The following is a 17,347-nucleotide window of genomic DNA, read 5'->3' on the forward strand; positions in this document are numbered from 1 at the left end:
TTGAGCCATTCATATTTCAGCTCAAATCTGTGGCTCTCCAAGACAAAGGGAAACACTGACAGAGGTAGCAGTGCCTGGCTCCTCTTAGGAAGCACGCATGAGTCTGTTGGGATCCTGGAGAAGTTCTGAGACCAGCCTGACCTCACCCCACAGCCCTAGGAGGGGTCACTACTGCTGAACACCACTCACAGTCCAGGTTGCAAAACATTGCCAGGATCATGACCTTGATTTGTTTTTTTTACCTGCCAGGCGCTTTTTCTCATACTTGGCTTGTTCTTCCTGAGAGAGCTCATGGAAGGCACGGGGTGGTCCATCAGCGAACAAGGGAGGGAACTTCTCTGACTCCAGCTGCTGCTGGATACGGTGATACTCGCTGCGGCTGGCAGGCACTGCAGAGAAGAGCAGTGATCAGTCTCCCAGGGGAGAAGCAGGAATGTGGCTTAATCTCTGTGGGCTGGACTACATGGTTCTTCCTGTACTTACTGAACTCTCCTCTCCACTGCCATGTCATCCGGCGCTGGCAGTTGGCACCCGGCTTGTTGAAATCACAGGCAGCACATGTGGCCTCATCCACCATGGCCGAGGGCTGGATGCGGTAACAGACACACACGTGTTAGAAGGGACAGGTCTCCAAATGAGAACTCATGCCAGAACAGGTGCTGAGTGGCAGGAGAGCACAGGTGTGAACATCAGAGATGGTACTCAGTGAGTTCCCCTTTCCAGAGCCTTTCAGGAGCACACACCCCTCAAAACAACAGCTGGGTTTTTGGGAAGAGTTCTAGCTAAAGCTGTAGCTGAGTCTCTGAAGACCTGTGCATCCACAGAAGGACAATAGAGCTGGGGAAGCGGCTGGAGCACAAGTCTGATGAGGAGCAGCTGAAGAAGCTGGGGGGCTCAACCTGGAGAAAAGGAGGCTCAGGGAGGACATTCTTGCTCCTACAACTCCCTGACAGGAGGGTGGATCCAGGTGGGGGTCAGGCTCTGCTCCCAGGGAACAAGTGAGGAAACAGCCTCAAGTTGTGCCAGAAGATGTTTAGGTTGGATATTAGGGGAAAATCCTTCACTGGAAGGGTGATCAGACGTTGGCACAGGCTGCCCATAGTGGCATTCTTCTGAAAGGATTAAGCCATGTGGATGTGCCACTTGGGCACATGGGTTAGTGGTGGTTTGGCAATGCTGGCAGAGTGGTTGGACTCAATGGTCTTACAGGGCTTTTCCAACCAAAATAATTCTGTGATTCCACAATTCCATGGCAGCTTGACCAAATTTCACACCCAGCCTTATCTGCTTCCCCTGCCCTGTGCAGAAAGCTCAGCCCTTGCTGTTAAGGGGATCCAGAGGAACCATCAAGGTCATCTGGAAGTCAGATTAGGAGAGACAAGATTGATATTACCCACCTGCAACCTGTTGGTCAGGATGATGTTGGGGTACATGGCCCCCACATCCAGATGATAGATAAGAGGACACTCAATTCTGTTGGGAACATCCTTCAGGGAATTCAGTTTGACCTTGATTTCATCACAAACCTGTGGTGAAATAAAGAGAAGTGAAACTAGGACAGGAAGGAGTTAACGAGCCAAATACTTGTTAAATTTGGTTCTTCTTCACAGGGACACCTGCCACAGGCTCTGGGGATGGATCTAAAGGATCAAAGGAGCAGATGAAGGACTCCTTGACCACTGGTGCTTTAGGTTTTGATTTGAACCTCCAGGGCAAGCTTTTCTGTAGGGATACCTGGAAAGTAGGAGCAGCTGCTTCCTAAATATGACTTGATCAAGGACCTTTTCAGTGCAAATGGGTTAATGGAGACAATGGCAAAGACCACAGGTTCCCAGTCTAGTGCTGCCCTCCAAGAAACTCCAAACTTTGATTTGGAGAGGGGCAACCTGCACTTTTGTAGCTGATAAGAAGTGGGGAACAAGAGGAACAAGAGTGTTTGGGATATCTGAGGGGTCTGCCTTCTCCCTAAATTCCTTCCCAGCTCTCTCAGAGCTTTGCTCCTGGTTGAACCTGTGATGGGAAAAGCAGGAGCTGCATTCCTCAGATGGGGCAGAGACCCTCATCCCCAGGCTGGGCTGCAGGACTCAGCCTGTAGATGGGCTTCTTAGTCTCTCTTTGTTGAGCATAAACCAAACCCAAACAAGACTTTTAGAGCTGCAGTCCCAGTTTCCTGCCCAGGTCAGCTGTGCTGTGGGTGCTCTACCTCCTGGAAGTTGGTGACCTGATTCAAGGGCAGACCCTCCTCCTCCTCGATGGCGTGCTGCAGGGTCTTCTCCACGTGCTGCACCAGGAAGTCAAAGGCAGCAGGATTCTACAGGGACATGGAGATGGCAGTGAGGCCATAGGTAGCTGTCCCTGGCTGCAGGCTGGCAGATCCTACCCTGCACCCCTGTCCCTGCTTGGCTTGGGAATCTCTAGGCTGTAAGGGACATGTTGAGGCACTGGGGGAGGTGATGGAGGTTAGCAGTCAAATCCAGAAACAGGTAAAAGACCCTCAGGAAGGCTTCAGAAGAAGCTCAGTTTGGAAGAGAGGACAGGACCCCAAGCTACAGAGGCATAACTTCCAAGAACCACTGGCTGAAAAACTAGCCCAAAACCCCATTTCACCACCATCCCCTGCTGTCAACAAGCTCTGGCATGCTTCCAGTATGTGACACTTGCTCTCCCAGTGCAGAACAGATGGCCACTTAGAGACCTCCTCCCATCCCATCCCATCCCATCCCATCCCAGCCCAGCCCAGCCCAGCTTCAGGTAGCAAGGGTCTCTTGGAGTTTGCCAAGCATTGGAACAGGCTGTTGAGCCAATGGTGAAATCACCATCCCTGGAAGTGTCCAGAAAACATGCAGATGTGGCACTTGGGGACATGGTTTAATGGTGGCCTTGGCAATGCTGGGTTAACAGCTGGACTTGGCAACATCAAAGGGCTTTTCCAACCTTACTGATTCTGTGATTCTAGGTGCTGCCCAAGCCCAGCAGGGACACACTGGAGATGCCAACAACAGTGGAAGAGTCATCCCTCCCCACCATGGTGCTCCATGAGGACAGGGCCTGGCTGCTGACCCATTACCATTTTGAAGCGGCAGGGAATGTCGCTGCGGAAAACCCCAGATTCCAGTGCTTCCACGTGGCCTCCCACGTAGGTCTCCGAGTCCAGCACATGTCCATCTTCTGTAAGTTTGTTGAATTCCTGCTCCTGCTTATTGGGGAAGATGATGTTGGCATGGTAGGCCTGAACCATCAGCAGTGCCTCACACAGTGTACCAGATCCTTTTCTTAACACCTGCACAAGAGAAACCAAAGCTGGTTTAAAATTCAAAAATAGTAGATTTAGATATTAGGAGGAAATTCTTCCCTGTGAGGGTGGTGAGGCACTGGACTGGCACAGAGAAGCTGTGGCGGCCCCATTCCTGGAAGTGTTCCAGGCCAGGCTGGATGGGGCTTGGAGCAATCTGGTCTAGTGGAAGGTGTCCCTGCCCTTGACAGGAGGGTGGACGAGATTATCTTTAAGATCCCTTCCAACCCAAACCAGTGATTCAGCAGAAGTGCTGTCCCAGCACTGGCAAGACTGGACTGTCACAAAATGAGCTGGACAGCTTCAGTTGGTGACACATCTGCAACACCACTCCACCATCAAGTGCCTTAGTCAGCTCAACCAGGTGGGAACAGTTTCTACATGCTTAGCATCAACAACTTCCCAGCCATCCTCCCTACAGCTGACAACAGCCATCAGGAGACCCAGCTTTGCATGGCCATGACTGCAAGTGAACTTGGCTGAGCATGGCACATCAGCCATCCTTTTGTGCTCCAGCCCTGCACTGCCAAATCTCAGGTATCTTCTTCTTATAGAAAAACCTGTCTCCAAACACCCCACAGCTGTAGGTGAAAGGAGTAGCCTCTAAATCCACCCTCCTTTCCTCCCTGCCACACATGCAGAGTGTCTAGGCAGTGGGAATCAGATCTGTGGCCAGAGCATCCCTGCAGCATGGGAGACACGGCACTTCACCCAGCAAAGAGATCATCATTTTGGGAAAGCCCGCACCTCATCAGGCTCCATGGGAATGATGGTACACAAGGCAAAAATGAAGGGATGCACATACTTCATATACATGTAGTAAGTAGCAACGGCATCAGACACTGAGTAGGTGGCCAGGGTCTGTCAAGGAACGAGAGAAGCAAATTAATCCCAATCCCATGTGACGGAGTGGCTCAATAACAATGATCTTTCATTGCTTCCTGCTGGACATTCTCATATCAGCAGGAAGCAGGAAAAGGTGTATTTCTCCATAGCCTAGGTTGTAAAGAATAATGTGTTTGCTTCCGAGGTCATCCTGCTTTAGCTCTAATCAAACAGCAACATGTCAGCTCTAACTGACAAGGAACAGGGAAGATGAGCTGAAGGCAAAGAATCCACCCAGTTTGGGTCTCAGGAAGCTGCTAGAGGCCTCAGCAGAACCTCCTGCCTGTGACACCCGGAGCACTAACCCTCTCCTGTTCCCCCAGCAGGTCTCAGTTCTTTGTGGTGTTTCTGATTTCAGTGGTGTTTTTCACCCCACACTGATGTAAATAAATACAGAGAATGTACAGTGAAATGCCAGGGCCAGAAACACTTCATGGGAATCCTGTTCCTTCTCCCTGTGAGCTCTAAGGCATTGAAAGTCTGGAGAGACAGATTCAGTTAATTTCTCAAAATCCACTTTAACTTACAGACTCAGTCATAGTGCAGCTGCTCTAGGCTTGTTTCTGCATAGAGCACAGGGAGGGAATACCTGAGGCTCCTCTGTGGCCATCCGGCACATCTCCTCAGGGTCCAGCTCCACTGGATCGTAACCCAGTTTTGCTTTAGCTGCTGCTTTCAGGTTGTGACTTCCCACTGGGAGGTAACTGTCTCTCTTCACCCACCTGGACCAAATCAGGAAAATATCAGTTTGTGCAGAAAAACCAGCCCTCACCTTCAAAACAGGCTCAAGATTGGGAAGGGGACCTCAGCTACCACAGGGACCTCTCACTAAGGACAGCTCAGCATCCAAGAACAGTGGGGTACAAGGCTGTCCAACTTCAGCTAGCCCAACCAGAACAAACCCCACTGTCCATCCCACCACCACTGCTCATAGTTTCCACCTTCCAGCTCCCTCAGTGGCTTTAAGATAAATATTTCACCACTGGAGAAGACCCCACCAGAACTGCAGGGACATCCAGCTGTGCTCCAGAGCCCAGACTGCTCCAGGGGGGAAAACCCACATAAAACTCCAAAGTTCTCTCTTTTCCCATGTGTCCTTTCCTCTTCCATCTGTGTCAGGAGGCTGGTAGGTGGAGGCTATAGTCCCCTTCCCTGCTCCAATGGCTAGATCTTAACCCACTCCCTCTCCCTTTCTCTGTCCTCCCAAATCAGTGATCAAACACCCAAGGCTGCAGGACAAGAGTCAGCCCTGGGAGCCCTTCAGGAGAAGACTTGGCACCTCCTGTGGGATGCAGCATGCCAAGGGGAAGAAGACAACACAGAAATGGATTATTGCACAGCTGAAGAAGGTGACACAAAGCTTCCAACAGACAGAATGTAATAACAGTATTCAAATACAACCGTAGGTATTTCGTCTGAACTGAAGAGATAAAGACAAAGCTATGTGGTAGAGGGGCAGCATTCGGTACCTCAGACAGTCCATGTGGATACACTGGGATGCCTTGTACTCTCCCTGGCTATCCTTCTGAAACCCAATTTCCTGATACATATTAATTCCATGAGCTGCTGCTCTTGCTTCCACAAAGGGCCTGGGGAAAAAGGCAGTGTGAAGAGAAGGATCAGAACAGCCATTTTCCTGCATTCCAACAATGGTTCCATGACCGCTTTGTTACAAACTGCCTAAAGAATTTTTCTTGTGATTTATCTGTGTATCTGGTCACAGGGAACACTTCCTGCAGGACAAGTAGACACATCATTCCTGGAAGTGTTCAAGGCCAGGTGGGACTTGAAACAACCTGGTCTATTGGAAGGTGTCTCTGGTCACGGCAGCGTGGTTGGAGCAAGATGATTTTTAAGGTCTCTTCCAACCCAAACCATTTTGTGGTTCAAGAGGCAAACCTGCTTGCTTGTATCCTGCATCTGTAGGGGGAGGCATGTGGTCTCTCTCCCCCTGCTTCCCCAGGCTTGTCTGCACACCTCTTCCAATATCCTCCATGTCTCTTTTGACACTCTCCCTGCTCTCCCACGACTGGGCTCATCCATATGCTGACATTCCCACATTGCCAAGGGTTTAAAAGCAGCTCACACAAGTGGATGGGATTCTTCAGAAAGTCCTACTGCCAAGCCAATGATCACAGGATTTGGTGAGGTGCAGGACATGGCCACTCCGCATGTGGCCACATGGCTTCCCCATACTGTCTGAACTATGGAAGGATGTTGAGGATGGGACCTGACCCTGCCCTCTAGCTCAGGTGACACCTTGACAGTTTAGTCATCATCCCTGATCTTACCAGTCAAAGAAGTCTCCGTTGTATGTGACAATGATGGTGGGTTTGGTCTCCTGGACATGTTCAAACCATCTCTGGATTAAATGAGCCTGGGATGAAACAGAAAAGACATGTATTTTAAGGAACTTCATTTCCTCCACAGAGAGGCGGTGGATACCACCACACAGCTTGTTCCACCCTTCCCCCTTCCTCTGCACCTAGCCTGAACCTGACTTCTCTTACCCTTATTCCCAAAAAATGAAAGCACAAGCAGCCCTGCTGGATTTACCATGTTCCCCAGGAAGGCAATCTGCCAGGGAATGAGCTCTCTGGCCAAGAAAAGCTCCAGGCAGGTAAAACTCTGCAGAGCAGAACTGACTTACCTCATCTGGTTCATTGAAGACACAAAATGGACCCTCATACTCTGGCTTGGGAGTAAACTCAAAGTCTTCAATGTCCTCTGAGACAATCTCCCTGTTTGTGATCAAGTAGCCCTGAGGAGATGATAAGGAGGCAGTGAGGAGGACTGGGGTAACAGGCAACTCAAAAATGCTGTCCAAACAATGGGATGCTTTCTTCTTGAGAGCCAGAGCTTCTGTCAAGGAGGAACAACATTTTGGGAGTCATCCATTGAAGCATCATTGACTATCAGAAATGGAGGCCATGGAGAGACAACATGGGATACCAGTGTTGTCTCTCTCCCACAGAGAAGCACCAGCAACCTGGGCTGGGTTCCACAAAATTCGGTTTCCTGTGTATCACCCAGACTTTCATGCCATTCCCACAGCCACACATCATACAGCTGGCAGCATGGCAAGCCTGGAGCCAGCAGGATTGGAGGAGAATGCTAGGCTGCTTCCTGGCTTTACTGCCCAAGCCTGAAGGAAACCACCCTGGTATCCTTACCTGCCCATCAATCATGTAGGAGATCATCATGATCTGGTCTGTGTCTGCATCAGGAAACTTCAAAGGGAGTTTGGTTGTTTCAATATCAAAGGCAAGAACAACAGGATCCTGGGCAGGACCAAATCCATTAGAAAATATTCCAGAACTGACTTGAAGGGTGGTTCCCATAAAACCCAGTGTTGGCCCAGTAAGTGAACTAGAACCTCCCCATTAATCATTTTAGTGCTTTATCAAACCAAAAATCACTACCCAAGCCCAGTGTTCCCCTGCCACCATGGTTTTACACTGGCAGTGTGTCAGAAACCAGTGGTGGGGGGTACACATCTGCACAGAGGACACTTGCTGGCCCAGTGCTCACCGGCCGCTCCACAAGGTCATCTCGGCGGATGATTTCAGGGGGGTAGGTGTTGCCCCAGTATCGCACGTTGTACCAGTGAGCCTGTGGAGAGATGAGGGTGGGCAGTGCCTTATGACAGGGCCACATCCCCATGTCACTGTCCAGCTGCTGGGGATGGAACTGTGGCAATCACAGGCCGCCCAGAAGAAAGGCTCCAACTATGGCCATGCATTAATCAGTTAGCTTTTCTGTGTGCCATTAACTAAGGAGAAGCCCAGGAGAACAGAACTGAGCTCTAGACATGAGCTCATTGTCACCAATACTTTTGTAAAGGTGTTGGAGAGAAAAAACTCTTCTGCATTTCAGGAGTGTGACTTGGAAAGCAAAGCTCTTCTCTACTCACCACATGGATCTTCAGGTCGATGGAAAGGCGAACATGGTAGGGCACATCATACTCCCGCATATCCACAATGTTGTCCATCTGGTTGGCAATTTTTCTGGAGGCTCCTTGCTCATCTGTGCTTAGACTGCCCCCACTCAGAGCACTGGAAGAGCAGAGGGAAGCAGCTGCCTTACCCACGTGTCCGTCTCCCAGGACGCCCAGTGGCACTGGTGACACCGGCAGCAGGAGTCAGGGACAGGAGAGAAAGAGAAAACGTTGGATTATTTTTGTCTTGATCACAACTAGAAGTAAGGTTGCCCATTGCCTCTCTGGATCCTTTCACAGGGAACAGGTAAACTATTTGACAGGCAGCCAGAGATACCACCACATCGCATCCCATCAGCTCTGGGACCTCTTGATGTACACCACAGAGCTGGAAGGACCACCCTGAAGATGGGTGACAGAGAGGCAGAGCTGGGGTCAGACGCAGGCAGGATAACACCTCTGAGGCCAGCTGGGAAATAATCAAGAGGGTCTAATTATTAAGTGGGTGGTGAGGCACTGGCACAGACTGCCCAGAGAAACTGTGGCTGCCGCATCCCTGGAAGTGTTCAAAGCCAGACTGGACATGGCTTGGAGCAACCTGGTCAAGACGAAGGTGTCCGCAGGTAGGTTGGACTAGATGGCCTTTAGAGGTCCCTTCCAACCCAAACTATTCCATGGTTCTATGAATTATTAACATGAGAGACTGACTGAATCCCCTACGGGGAGCTCCCACCTTGACAGCATGGCTGTGTAGACGTCACTCGCCTGGTCCTGCTCCCTGTTTTTCCTCACAGCAGGAGAGATCTCCTTCCGCACCTTCACCAAGTCCTCCACTGTGTTGAAGGACAGCTTGATGTAGTTCCTCTTCAGGCCCACCAAGTGGTTTGGCTGCAAAGCAGCAGGAGAATGGCAGCTCAGGGATGGGCACCATGAGAGAGGGATGGAAGGCCAACAAGACTGATGGAGGTGGAAGGATTGGCCAAAAAAGAGGTGCTGATGGGTGGGACAGTAAAGCACCGAGGAGAGATTCTGGTGGGTGTATCAAGAGCACAAGAGCAGCACAGCAAGAGCCCAGCTAGCCCTACTGCTTGTGCAGGCACCCACAAGTGGGATTTACCCAGGGAAAAAGATGAAGAATGGATCAAACATGAGCAGCATCCCCCTCCTGCAGTATGCTTCTTCCTCCAACCACTTTAATTCCAGAAATTAATGTCCTGAACACATTGTCTGAAACAGCTGATATGTTCAAGGAGAGGAATGTAATTACTGCTGATAAGCAATTAGCCATAATAAACACATTTCTGAGATGCCACAGCAGCACCAGGAGACTTAAGCATGCTGCTTTCTCTCCCTGCTCATCCCTTCCTACATCACTAGAGCTGTGCAAGATCCAAAAAACCCCCACAGAGGGATACAGACCAGGTCCAAGTCCTCTTTGGGGACAGTTTCCAGCTTTGCAATCTTCCCTTGGAACTTCTTGGAGAGGAAGGAGGACACTTCCCGCTCACAGCCCTGTCAAGAGAGCCGGGGGCTGAGCAGTGCGTCCCTGTCCTTGGGAGGAGATCATCCCCAAGCAACCTGCCCAGGCAGTCTTGAGCTCCCCAAGATACTGTCTCCTTCCCTGGGGAGCTCAGCCCTGCCCCTCCTCACCTTCTGGGTGGCGATGTAGAAGTAGGGCTTGTAGGGTAGGGCCACCTAGGAAGAAGCACACAGACGATGGTGACAGATTCCCTTCCTGGAACACCGAACCCACTTGGTCCCTCCCGGTACCAACCTTGAAGCGGCTCCCATCCTCCTGGATGAAGTAGTAGTCCACTGCGCTCACCGACCGCCGGTCCTCATCCAGCACTTCCGTCTGCCCATGGGCACGAGGACTCAGCAAGGTCCCTCCATGGGACTCCCCCGGGACCCCACCATGGGACCCTTTCTGCCCGGGGCTTACCGGAGGTCTCTGTGCGGGACTTCCCTCCCCGTAGGGCCAGGGAAACATGGGAGGCCCAGTAGGGACATTGGGCCTTCACCCCCGAGTCGGGTCGGGGTCTATCTGTGGGAACCTCTTCGCTCGGCCCTACCGTGGGTCTCCCCAGGGGACTCCCTTCCCCACGCCTTATGGGGGGTATCTCCGTGGGACTCCTTCTACACCCCGGGCTGTATAGGGGGCCTCCCCATAGGACCCCTGCCCCCAGCCCTACCGGCGATAACTCCGTGGGACTACCATCCCTGGTACGGCTGGGGTGTCTCTGCGGGAAACCCCTCTCCAGGCCCTATCAGGGGTCTCCCCAAGGGACCTCCCCGTGCCCCATCTGTTGCCTGCTCGCCTCCCGCCGCGCCGGCCCGTACCGGGTGCATGTTGATGAGCCAGCCCGTCCGCTCACCGGGCTCCGTGGGCCGCTCGAAGCCGAACAGGGCGTCCAGACGGTCCGTGCGCTGTGCCCGCTCTAGGCGCTTGAGCGCAGACAGCGCGGGAGCATCGTCACGGCCGGAGCCCGCGCCGTCCGCCGGCTCCCAGGGCCCGCCTGGCCGCCGGCCCCGCCGCGCTGTCTCGGGCTCGGCGCCGTCCCGCAGCCCCATCCCGGCCGGCCTGGGCCGCACGTCAGCGGAGCCGCGGGAGGAATTTCCCGCTCTGCACCCAGTTCCCGCGAGAGCGAACCCCGCACCGCGCCCCGTGGCGAGAGCACCAATCAGAACGCGGCGTCGCCTCCCCCTGGGGCACATCCCACCAATGACAGGCGGAGCTCTCGCTCCCCGTCCCGCCCCCGACGCGCGCCCCCGCCCTTCCGCTGCGACCCGGGCGGAGCGGCTGCCCCGGAGCTGCGGCGGCACCGGCTGGCAAGCTGCAGGTTTGTCCCAGCCCGGCGGTAGGGAGGACGGCCCAGCACACCCAGCGGAATCCTCTGTCCAGCCGCCGGAGCCCCGGAGCCGGGTCCTGCCCCGGCCCAGGATGTGCCTGCTGCTTTCCCCGTTGTGGATTCAGGCAGCAGCAAAGCTGAGCATAGGTCCCAGAGGCATACACACGGGTCCCAGAGACACATACGGACGCAGGCACAGGACACCCAGGACTCACGGGCACCAGATGCACAGACGGCCACCTGCAAGATACTGCTGTCATCAGCACCCTGCACAGGACCCACATATCAGGAAAATCCACAAACACCAGAGGTTTATGTCCAAGAAGGAGACAGATGAGTCCTTCGACTTTATTCGAGAAAAGGGAGAGTGCATTGGAGCACACACCCCCGTGGTTTTCTCTCTCGAGGTTTCAGAGGATGCAGCCTCCCTTTTATCCTAACTCCCGGCCGCATGTTGTCCTGTTCCTTTCCCCATTGGCTGAGGAAGGTGCAGCCTTTCCGAACTGCCTATCCGATATCCCTTCTTGAACCTGTCATTTTACCCCAAAGTTCAGAAACTCCGGCTTGTCTGTTTCAGGCGTCAAGCTGTCAGGGCTCTGCAACGAAACTGCTGCCCAAAGTCAGTAAAGACATTAAGACCCATTTCAAAGACGTTAACACCCATCAAATTGTTTGTGAAGACATTAGCACACATCTTCCTTCTCACACATCACACCCCAGCCCCCATTCCCACACCCCTCCCCGTGTCTGGTGTCCCCCCAGTTCATACATTCAGCAGTGGCAAAGCCCAGGCTGATCGTTCTAGAAGGGCCAACCCAAATGGTTTTCTGGATAGCCCATGGATTAGTATGTCCCCTTTGTATAGAAAATCACGCTATGAAAAGGGAGTGTCCATAAAGGAGACGCAGTGTTGGAAATGATACAAAGTTAAAAAAAAAAATGAATGTAACTTTAGTCAGGTTTGTTTGCCTTTGTCCAGGGGAAAAGGGAATTGAAGTTTCTTTTCAAACGACTCTGTTTCACTGGCCGAAAACTGATGATTTTAGTACCTACGTAGATTGGGAGTAGTCAGCAGACACACAGATACCAACAGATGAGTAACCTTCAATGTACATTAACGAACATCAACCATCAACCCCAGACACTGCCCCCGGCATGGTGAGAGACATCTGGTCCGGAAAAGACTGATAAGCGAACCAAGGAATGAGGACCAAATTAGCCTCGGAGGTGAAGAAATCTGTAAGCAATAGGAAACCAAACACTATGAACTGCATAACTTGGGACCAATGAACATTGAATCAATGAATTTCTATGAGGTTTGACTGTATAAAGTATGGGGGAAATCTAGTAAAATTTGTGTCATGGAATGATTTTCTCTGCATACCCGGGCAATGTGTGGGTGGAATTATTTCTGTTACACATCCTGGCCAGATTAAAGTCATGCCTTGATTCTCTAGCACTAAAAATATTGTTGGAGAGTTTTTTGTTTTTCCTGCAGTTTCGGTGACACATTCATTCTTTCTATTTGACCTGAGTTCTGAGGGTGCCAGGAGGTAAGGAGGTCCCACTGAATTCTCAAAGCAGCCATAATCCTTTGAAGGATCCCCCAGCAAAATGAGTTCCCATGTCCGAGTCCACTGCCTTCACAATCCCATATTCAGAAATCATTTGTTAACTGATCAAATAAGTTGCTGAAGCAACAAGAAACGCCACCCTACCAGCCGGCATACTACTACCGGAGGATATTTAAGCCCTCTGAAAGGAATGACAAAGAGGTGTCTTCACAAACTAACTGTGGGCCTGATGGTAGATAAAGCCAGATACTGAGAGGTGAAAGAAGCAAAGGGAGGAACCATAAATTCCATAGGAATTCCACTAATTGACACAGACTGTTATTCACTCAAGACTGTGCTAATCCCTGGATTTAGAGAAAAAGAACAGAGACAAAAGGAAAAGAATAGGGGTAGGGGTACACCTTAGAAAGGGGGTTTGTATTAAGCGATTTGGGAAGTCTGTACCTCTCAAGTACCTCAGCCAATGGGGAAAGAGAGAAGGAAATGCGGCCAGGAAATTAGGATAAAAACAATATGTGTCCTCCTAACAATATGAGAGACCCCATGGGAAATGCCCATGACCTCTCCCTTTATTTTAATAAACAAGACTCCTCTGTCTCCTTTTTGGACATAAACCTCTGGTGTTTGTGGATTAATTTTCCTGACACCTCTTGCCCAGGGCATCTCAGCAAAATACACCCGACATCCTTGGAAAGGATGTCACTCCCCCTCCTTGCAATCTCCTTTGTAGTCTGCCTATTAGCTTTAGCCAGGCACCCCTCAATAGCTCGTTTTGCTAAAAGAAAAAGACTCAAAGCAGAACATCTTGAGGAAGGTCTCTGCCAGTCCTCGAGAGCCCCAATGACTCCCCCCATGGAGTTGTTTTAACATTTGCAGGGTCAAAGCTCCTGGCATCTACTATTTACTGTACTTTGTAAATCAGTTCTCCCCTCTTTCTTCTGCCCCACCCCTTTTAATTATCTCCAACTCCTATGGTGGGAAAGACAGCAGCACCACCACTATTACCGCAGACCTGAGCCCTAGGGTATATCACCATCTCCCGCAGCCATAGGGAGGAGGAGGAGAGATGATCCAGCAGGCAGGAATTTGCAGCAAGATTGATTTATTTAATTATTTTACAAACTCTTTTATAGACTTTTTTCTTCATAGTCTAATTGGACAAAGGATCAGCCACCCCTTGGGGGTGATTGGCTAAAATCCTAAAACATCCATTGTCAAAATATTTTTCTACTATACCATAAACAAGACTTTTCAAGGTTGCAGGTGGCTTGGGTGTTTACATAACTCTGCTACCTCTTCTGTGAGAGAGAAAAGTCTCTCACGGACTTAGAAAATAGCACGAAAATCCTTGCTAGCAGCATTTTTGTATCTACACACCACCACTCCCCCCTTCCCCTGGCGACGTTGAGCCACAGGGAGCAAAGAGAGGATCCCGGAGACCTCTGGCAGAAGTGCTGCTTTCTGAACCTCTCCATTGACCAGTTGATTACCTATTGTCTCTTCTGAGTACCCTGCCTGATGTCCTCTAACGCGTATTATTTCTACCTCTTTTGGTAAATTCACCACCTCCAACAGGCAAGTAATTCAGCTCTCATGAGCGAACATTCAACCTTTCTCTCCATCACCTCTGCTCTCCCTTCAGACACTCCAAGCCCCCCTCCTCCAGCCAGAAAATTAAGCAATTTCACAGTGGTTTCTCCTACCACTTCCTCCCTTTCTCCCAATAGGAGGAAGTCATTCACATACTGCAATAGCCTAATTCCTAAGGATGGAGTAAATTCTTTTAATATCTTGCCCAAATAAGACCAGTGTTTCTGTGTATCCCTGCGGAGGACCATGTCTTTACTATTTTCCCTTCTCCCTCTTGTTCCCACTCAAAGGCAAAATACTGTTTACTATGCTCTGTAAGTGAGCATCCCCAGAAATCATCTTTTAAATTAAGTACTGAATAGTAGCAGTGTGAGGATTATTTGGGACCACGGAGTGCCTGGGTTCAAGAGGCTCATTTATTATTCTTAGGTCCTGCACCATTCTATAAGCTCCAAAAGACCCCCCTTTAACAGGGACTCAATAACAGGTTGTAACCCCTTCCTTCCTTCTCTTGAAAGAGGGTATTGCTTTTTAGACACCACTTGTCCAGGTTACCTCAGAGTAATTTGAAGAGGCTCCACATCCAGTTTTCCACATTCCCCTGGGACTGCTAACACTTCTGTGTTCACTTTAGCACAAGCTTTATTAGCACAACAGCACTAGCCTCCCCAACACCCCTCACAACACTAACTCGCATTCCCAACTCAGTCATCAAATCCCCTCCTAGCAAACCATAATCACAACTAGGAACAAACAGAAACTCACACTTTTCAAACCCATCTCACATATTCACCAATAGCAGTTGAATAAAGTACACTGGCTCATCTTTCCCACTTACTCCCTGAACTATCAAAAGAACCCCCTTTGGCATAAAATTCAAAGTAGACAGAGAGGCTCCCGTGTCTGCTAGGAAACACACTTCTCAGTTCAGACACACCCTGCATGTTATCAAGGGCCCCAGTGTAGTGAGCCCCTGATACAACAGGAGATCCTGACATCCTTAACAATCTATTTCTAATGTTCTCTTTTTTTTTTTACAAATGGCACATTGATTAAAAACTGTGCCATTATTCTTGCCTGTACCTTTACCATTTCCTCATCCCTTACATATACCTGATGTGCCTTCCTAACCAGCTCCTGCAATGGCCCAGTCTGTCACCTCTCCAGCTTGTGCTCCCAGTTTGTGGGCTCTCACCCTCTCACAGCCACCGAACTCTCTGCAAAGTCACTCGCCTCCCCCGTGACCCAAACAAAATCCCTTCTTATATCAGACCAGGCTTTGGTGACAGATTGTATCTTACACCGCATACCAAAGCTGGTCCCTGTACTTTACAATGTACACCAAAGCTGGTCCCTGTCCTGCTGCAGTGTCCGGGTGCACCATCCCAGCACACCCACCCAGGCCCCGAGGCTGCTCTCCCAGCACCACAAGCTCTGTAGAGCACCAGATCCCAGTGGATAGGTACAGCCGACGGTGCCACAGGGATGGGCAGGTGGACAAGATGTCCCGCAACCTCATGAGGACTTGGGAACCACTGCCACTCCTGTCTGTGGGGGTGGCACCGTCAGGCACAGCCTGGTGCTGAGCCCCACAACCTCAGCTCAGTCCCGCACCTCCCCCACAGGTCCCCAGCCTGTGCCCCTGGTCCTGCACTTTCACAGCTGACCTCAGCACTCCTCACCATAGAGAAACCCTCGTAAGTCCTGAGCAGTAAGTGGACAAACCCAAATCTTCCACCCTGGCTCCATAATGACCCAGGGAGGGGTGAGGGTGTACCTCCCTGTTTTCCCTGTCCTGAAAGCCAGGAATACAAAAGACCTGCAGCTGGCCTGTACTAGATTGCATGTTTTGAAGATAAGGTGGAGAACATCCAATCCTCACTGTTTCTCTTTTCTTTCCTTATCCCATAGTCTCCTACTGCTGTTTGCCTGAACCATATTCTTTCACACTCCCCTTCAAACAATCCTTTCCCAAACCAACACCATCTGTCCCCTGTTGCAGAGACTCAACTCCCCTTATTGCCCCCTCTGGGTGTCCATGTCCTTAACTGCCTCTGGGAGAATGTGCAAACCATCTCAATATTCCCCCAAAGGACCCTTTGGAGGTCTTTCGGGATCATCATCCCTACAGTTGAGACCCTTTCTTGATTTTCCTTTACTGCCCTCTCTGGTTGTCCTGCCAGACTCCCCAAAGTTCCCACTGTACTCACTGGTGAGATTTCCAGTGGTCCTTTCCTGCGGACTTTTCGTGGACGCCCCTGGCCTGTCTCCTGGACAGTCTTGGGTACCCAATCAATCACCCGCTGCTGGCCAGTGCTGAAGGGAGCTGGTATTTTGGTTTGAAAGACAGGTGTCTGCTAAGGAAGGCAGGAGCCTTCCTTGAAATGGAAAATGTAATCCCCCTTCCCTCCAAATTACTATAATTTTGAAATTAAGGGGCTTTCAGGCAAAAATATGAGGAATAGGAATAACAGTTCTTTACTAATATATATCTATATGTGTGTAACAAGTCAAACCAACAGCAACAACTATGGCAGTAACAGCAACCACAAACCCAGTCCCAGCCTTCTCGGCTGTCAGGCCCTTTCCCCTCGGGTGCAGTTCCGCTCGCAGCCGGCAGGGGCGCTGGCGGCTCCCGGTGAGCAGGGCAGGTGCGATGGTTCCCCCGCGGCTGCAGGGGGCGCTCCGGAGCGAGCTCGGGGAGCGCGCGGCACTGGTGTCCTGGGATCCCAGGGAAGGATGGAACAAAGGCTCCACAAACCCCTGGGCAGCCGATCCCGGTGCCCTGGCTGGACCCTCGGGAACAGCAAACTGAAACGGCAGGAATGAGCACAAAATCCCAGGTCGTAGTGTTATAAACATATATTGTAATATTGCTTCTCGCAAGTATTAAGGTAGATATTATACAATGTTAAAAATGCTTTTGCTGTGTGGATGTAGTTTTCTTTCTTTCTAGCAAGAATTTAGCAAGTGTGAGCGAGTAAGATAACTTCCAAGAGAACAGAGGATGAGGCCCAAAAGCGGCTATCAACACTCTGCCCGGAGAAAAAAGGGGCCCAAAGCGGCTAATCACCATTCTGCCCAGGGGGCAAAGAGGCCCAAAGCTGCAATCAACCCTGACTGTCTGGGGAATTAAGAGGCCCACTCTACTGTCAACTCTCACCTAGTGAGCCCAGGCCCAAAAATTAAAAGAAATAAAACCGCAAGGCAGAAGAATACG

General features: G+C 50.9%; 1 protein-coding gene across 3 annotated transcripts in view; it reads right to left on the reverse strand.

The window, feature by feature from the left end:
- The window catches only part of POLE (DNA polymerase epsilon, catalytic subunit), a 31,708-nt gene extending 21,008 nt beyond the window's left edge, over positions 1–10,700 (reverse strand). For 2 of the 3 annotated variants that reach the window (XM_032128103.1, XM_032128105.1), the window contains exons 1-18: positions 10,455–10,685; positions 9,889–9,969; positions 9,765–9,809; positions 9,534–9,626; positions 8,848–9,002; positions 8,091–8,232; positions 7,709–7,789; positions 7,351–7,458; positions 6,828–6,938; positions 6,469–6,554; positions 5,647–5,766; positions 4,767–4,899; positions 4,040–4,153; positions 3,068–3,280; positions 2,204–2,311; positions 1,398–1,526; positions 484–586; positions 243–389 (exon numbers count right to left, since the gene is read on the reverse strand). In XM_032128103.1, the coding sequence (XP_031983994.1) occupies positions 243–389; positions 484–586; positions 1,398–1,526; positions 2,204–2,311; positions 3,068–3,280; positions 4,040–4,153; positions 4,767–4,899; positions 5,647–5,766; positions 6,469–6,554; positions 6,828–6,938; positions 7,351–7,458; positions 7,709–7,789; positions 8,091–8,232; positions 8,848–9,002; positions 9,534–9,626; positions 9,765–9,809; positions 9,889–9,969; positions 10,455–10,685 (2,200 nt within the window). Of the gene's footprint in view, positions 1–242; positions 390–483; positions 587–1,397; positions 1,527–2,203; positions 2,312–3,067; positions 3,281–4,039; positions 4,154–4,766; positions 4,900–5,646; positions 5,767–6,468; positions 6,555–6,827; positions 6,939–7,350; positions 7,459–7,708; positions 7,790–8,090; positions 8,233–8,847; positions 9,003–9,533; positions 9,627–9,764; positions 9,810–9,888; positions 9,970–10,454 lie in introns of all 3 variants that reach the window. The other variant, XM_032128102.1, reaches the window with a different exon arrangement.
- Positions 10,701–17,347: the final 6,647 nt, after the last annotated feature.

This window comes from Corvus moneduloides, chromosome 18 (assembly GCF_009650955.1).
Source record: "Corvus moneduloides isolate bCorMon1 chromosome 18, bCorMon1.pri, whole genome shotgun sequence".
Lineage (NCBI taxonomy): Eukaryota > Metazoa > Chordata > Aves > Passeriformes > Corvidae > Corvus > Corvus moneduloides.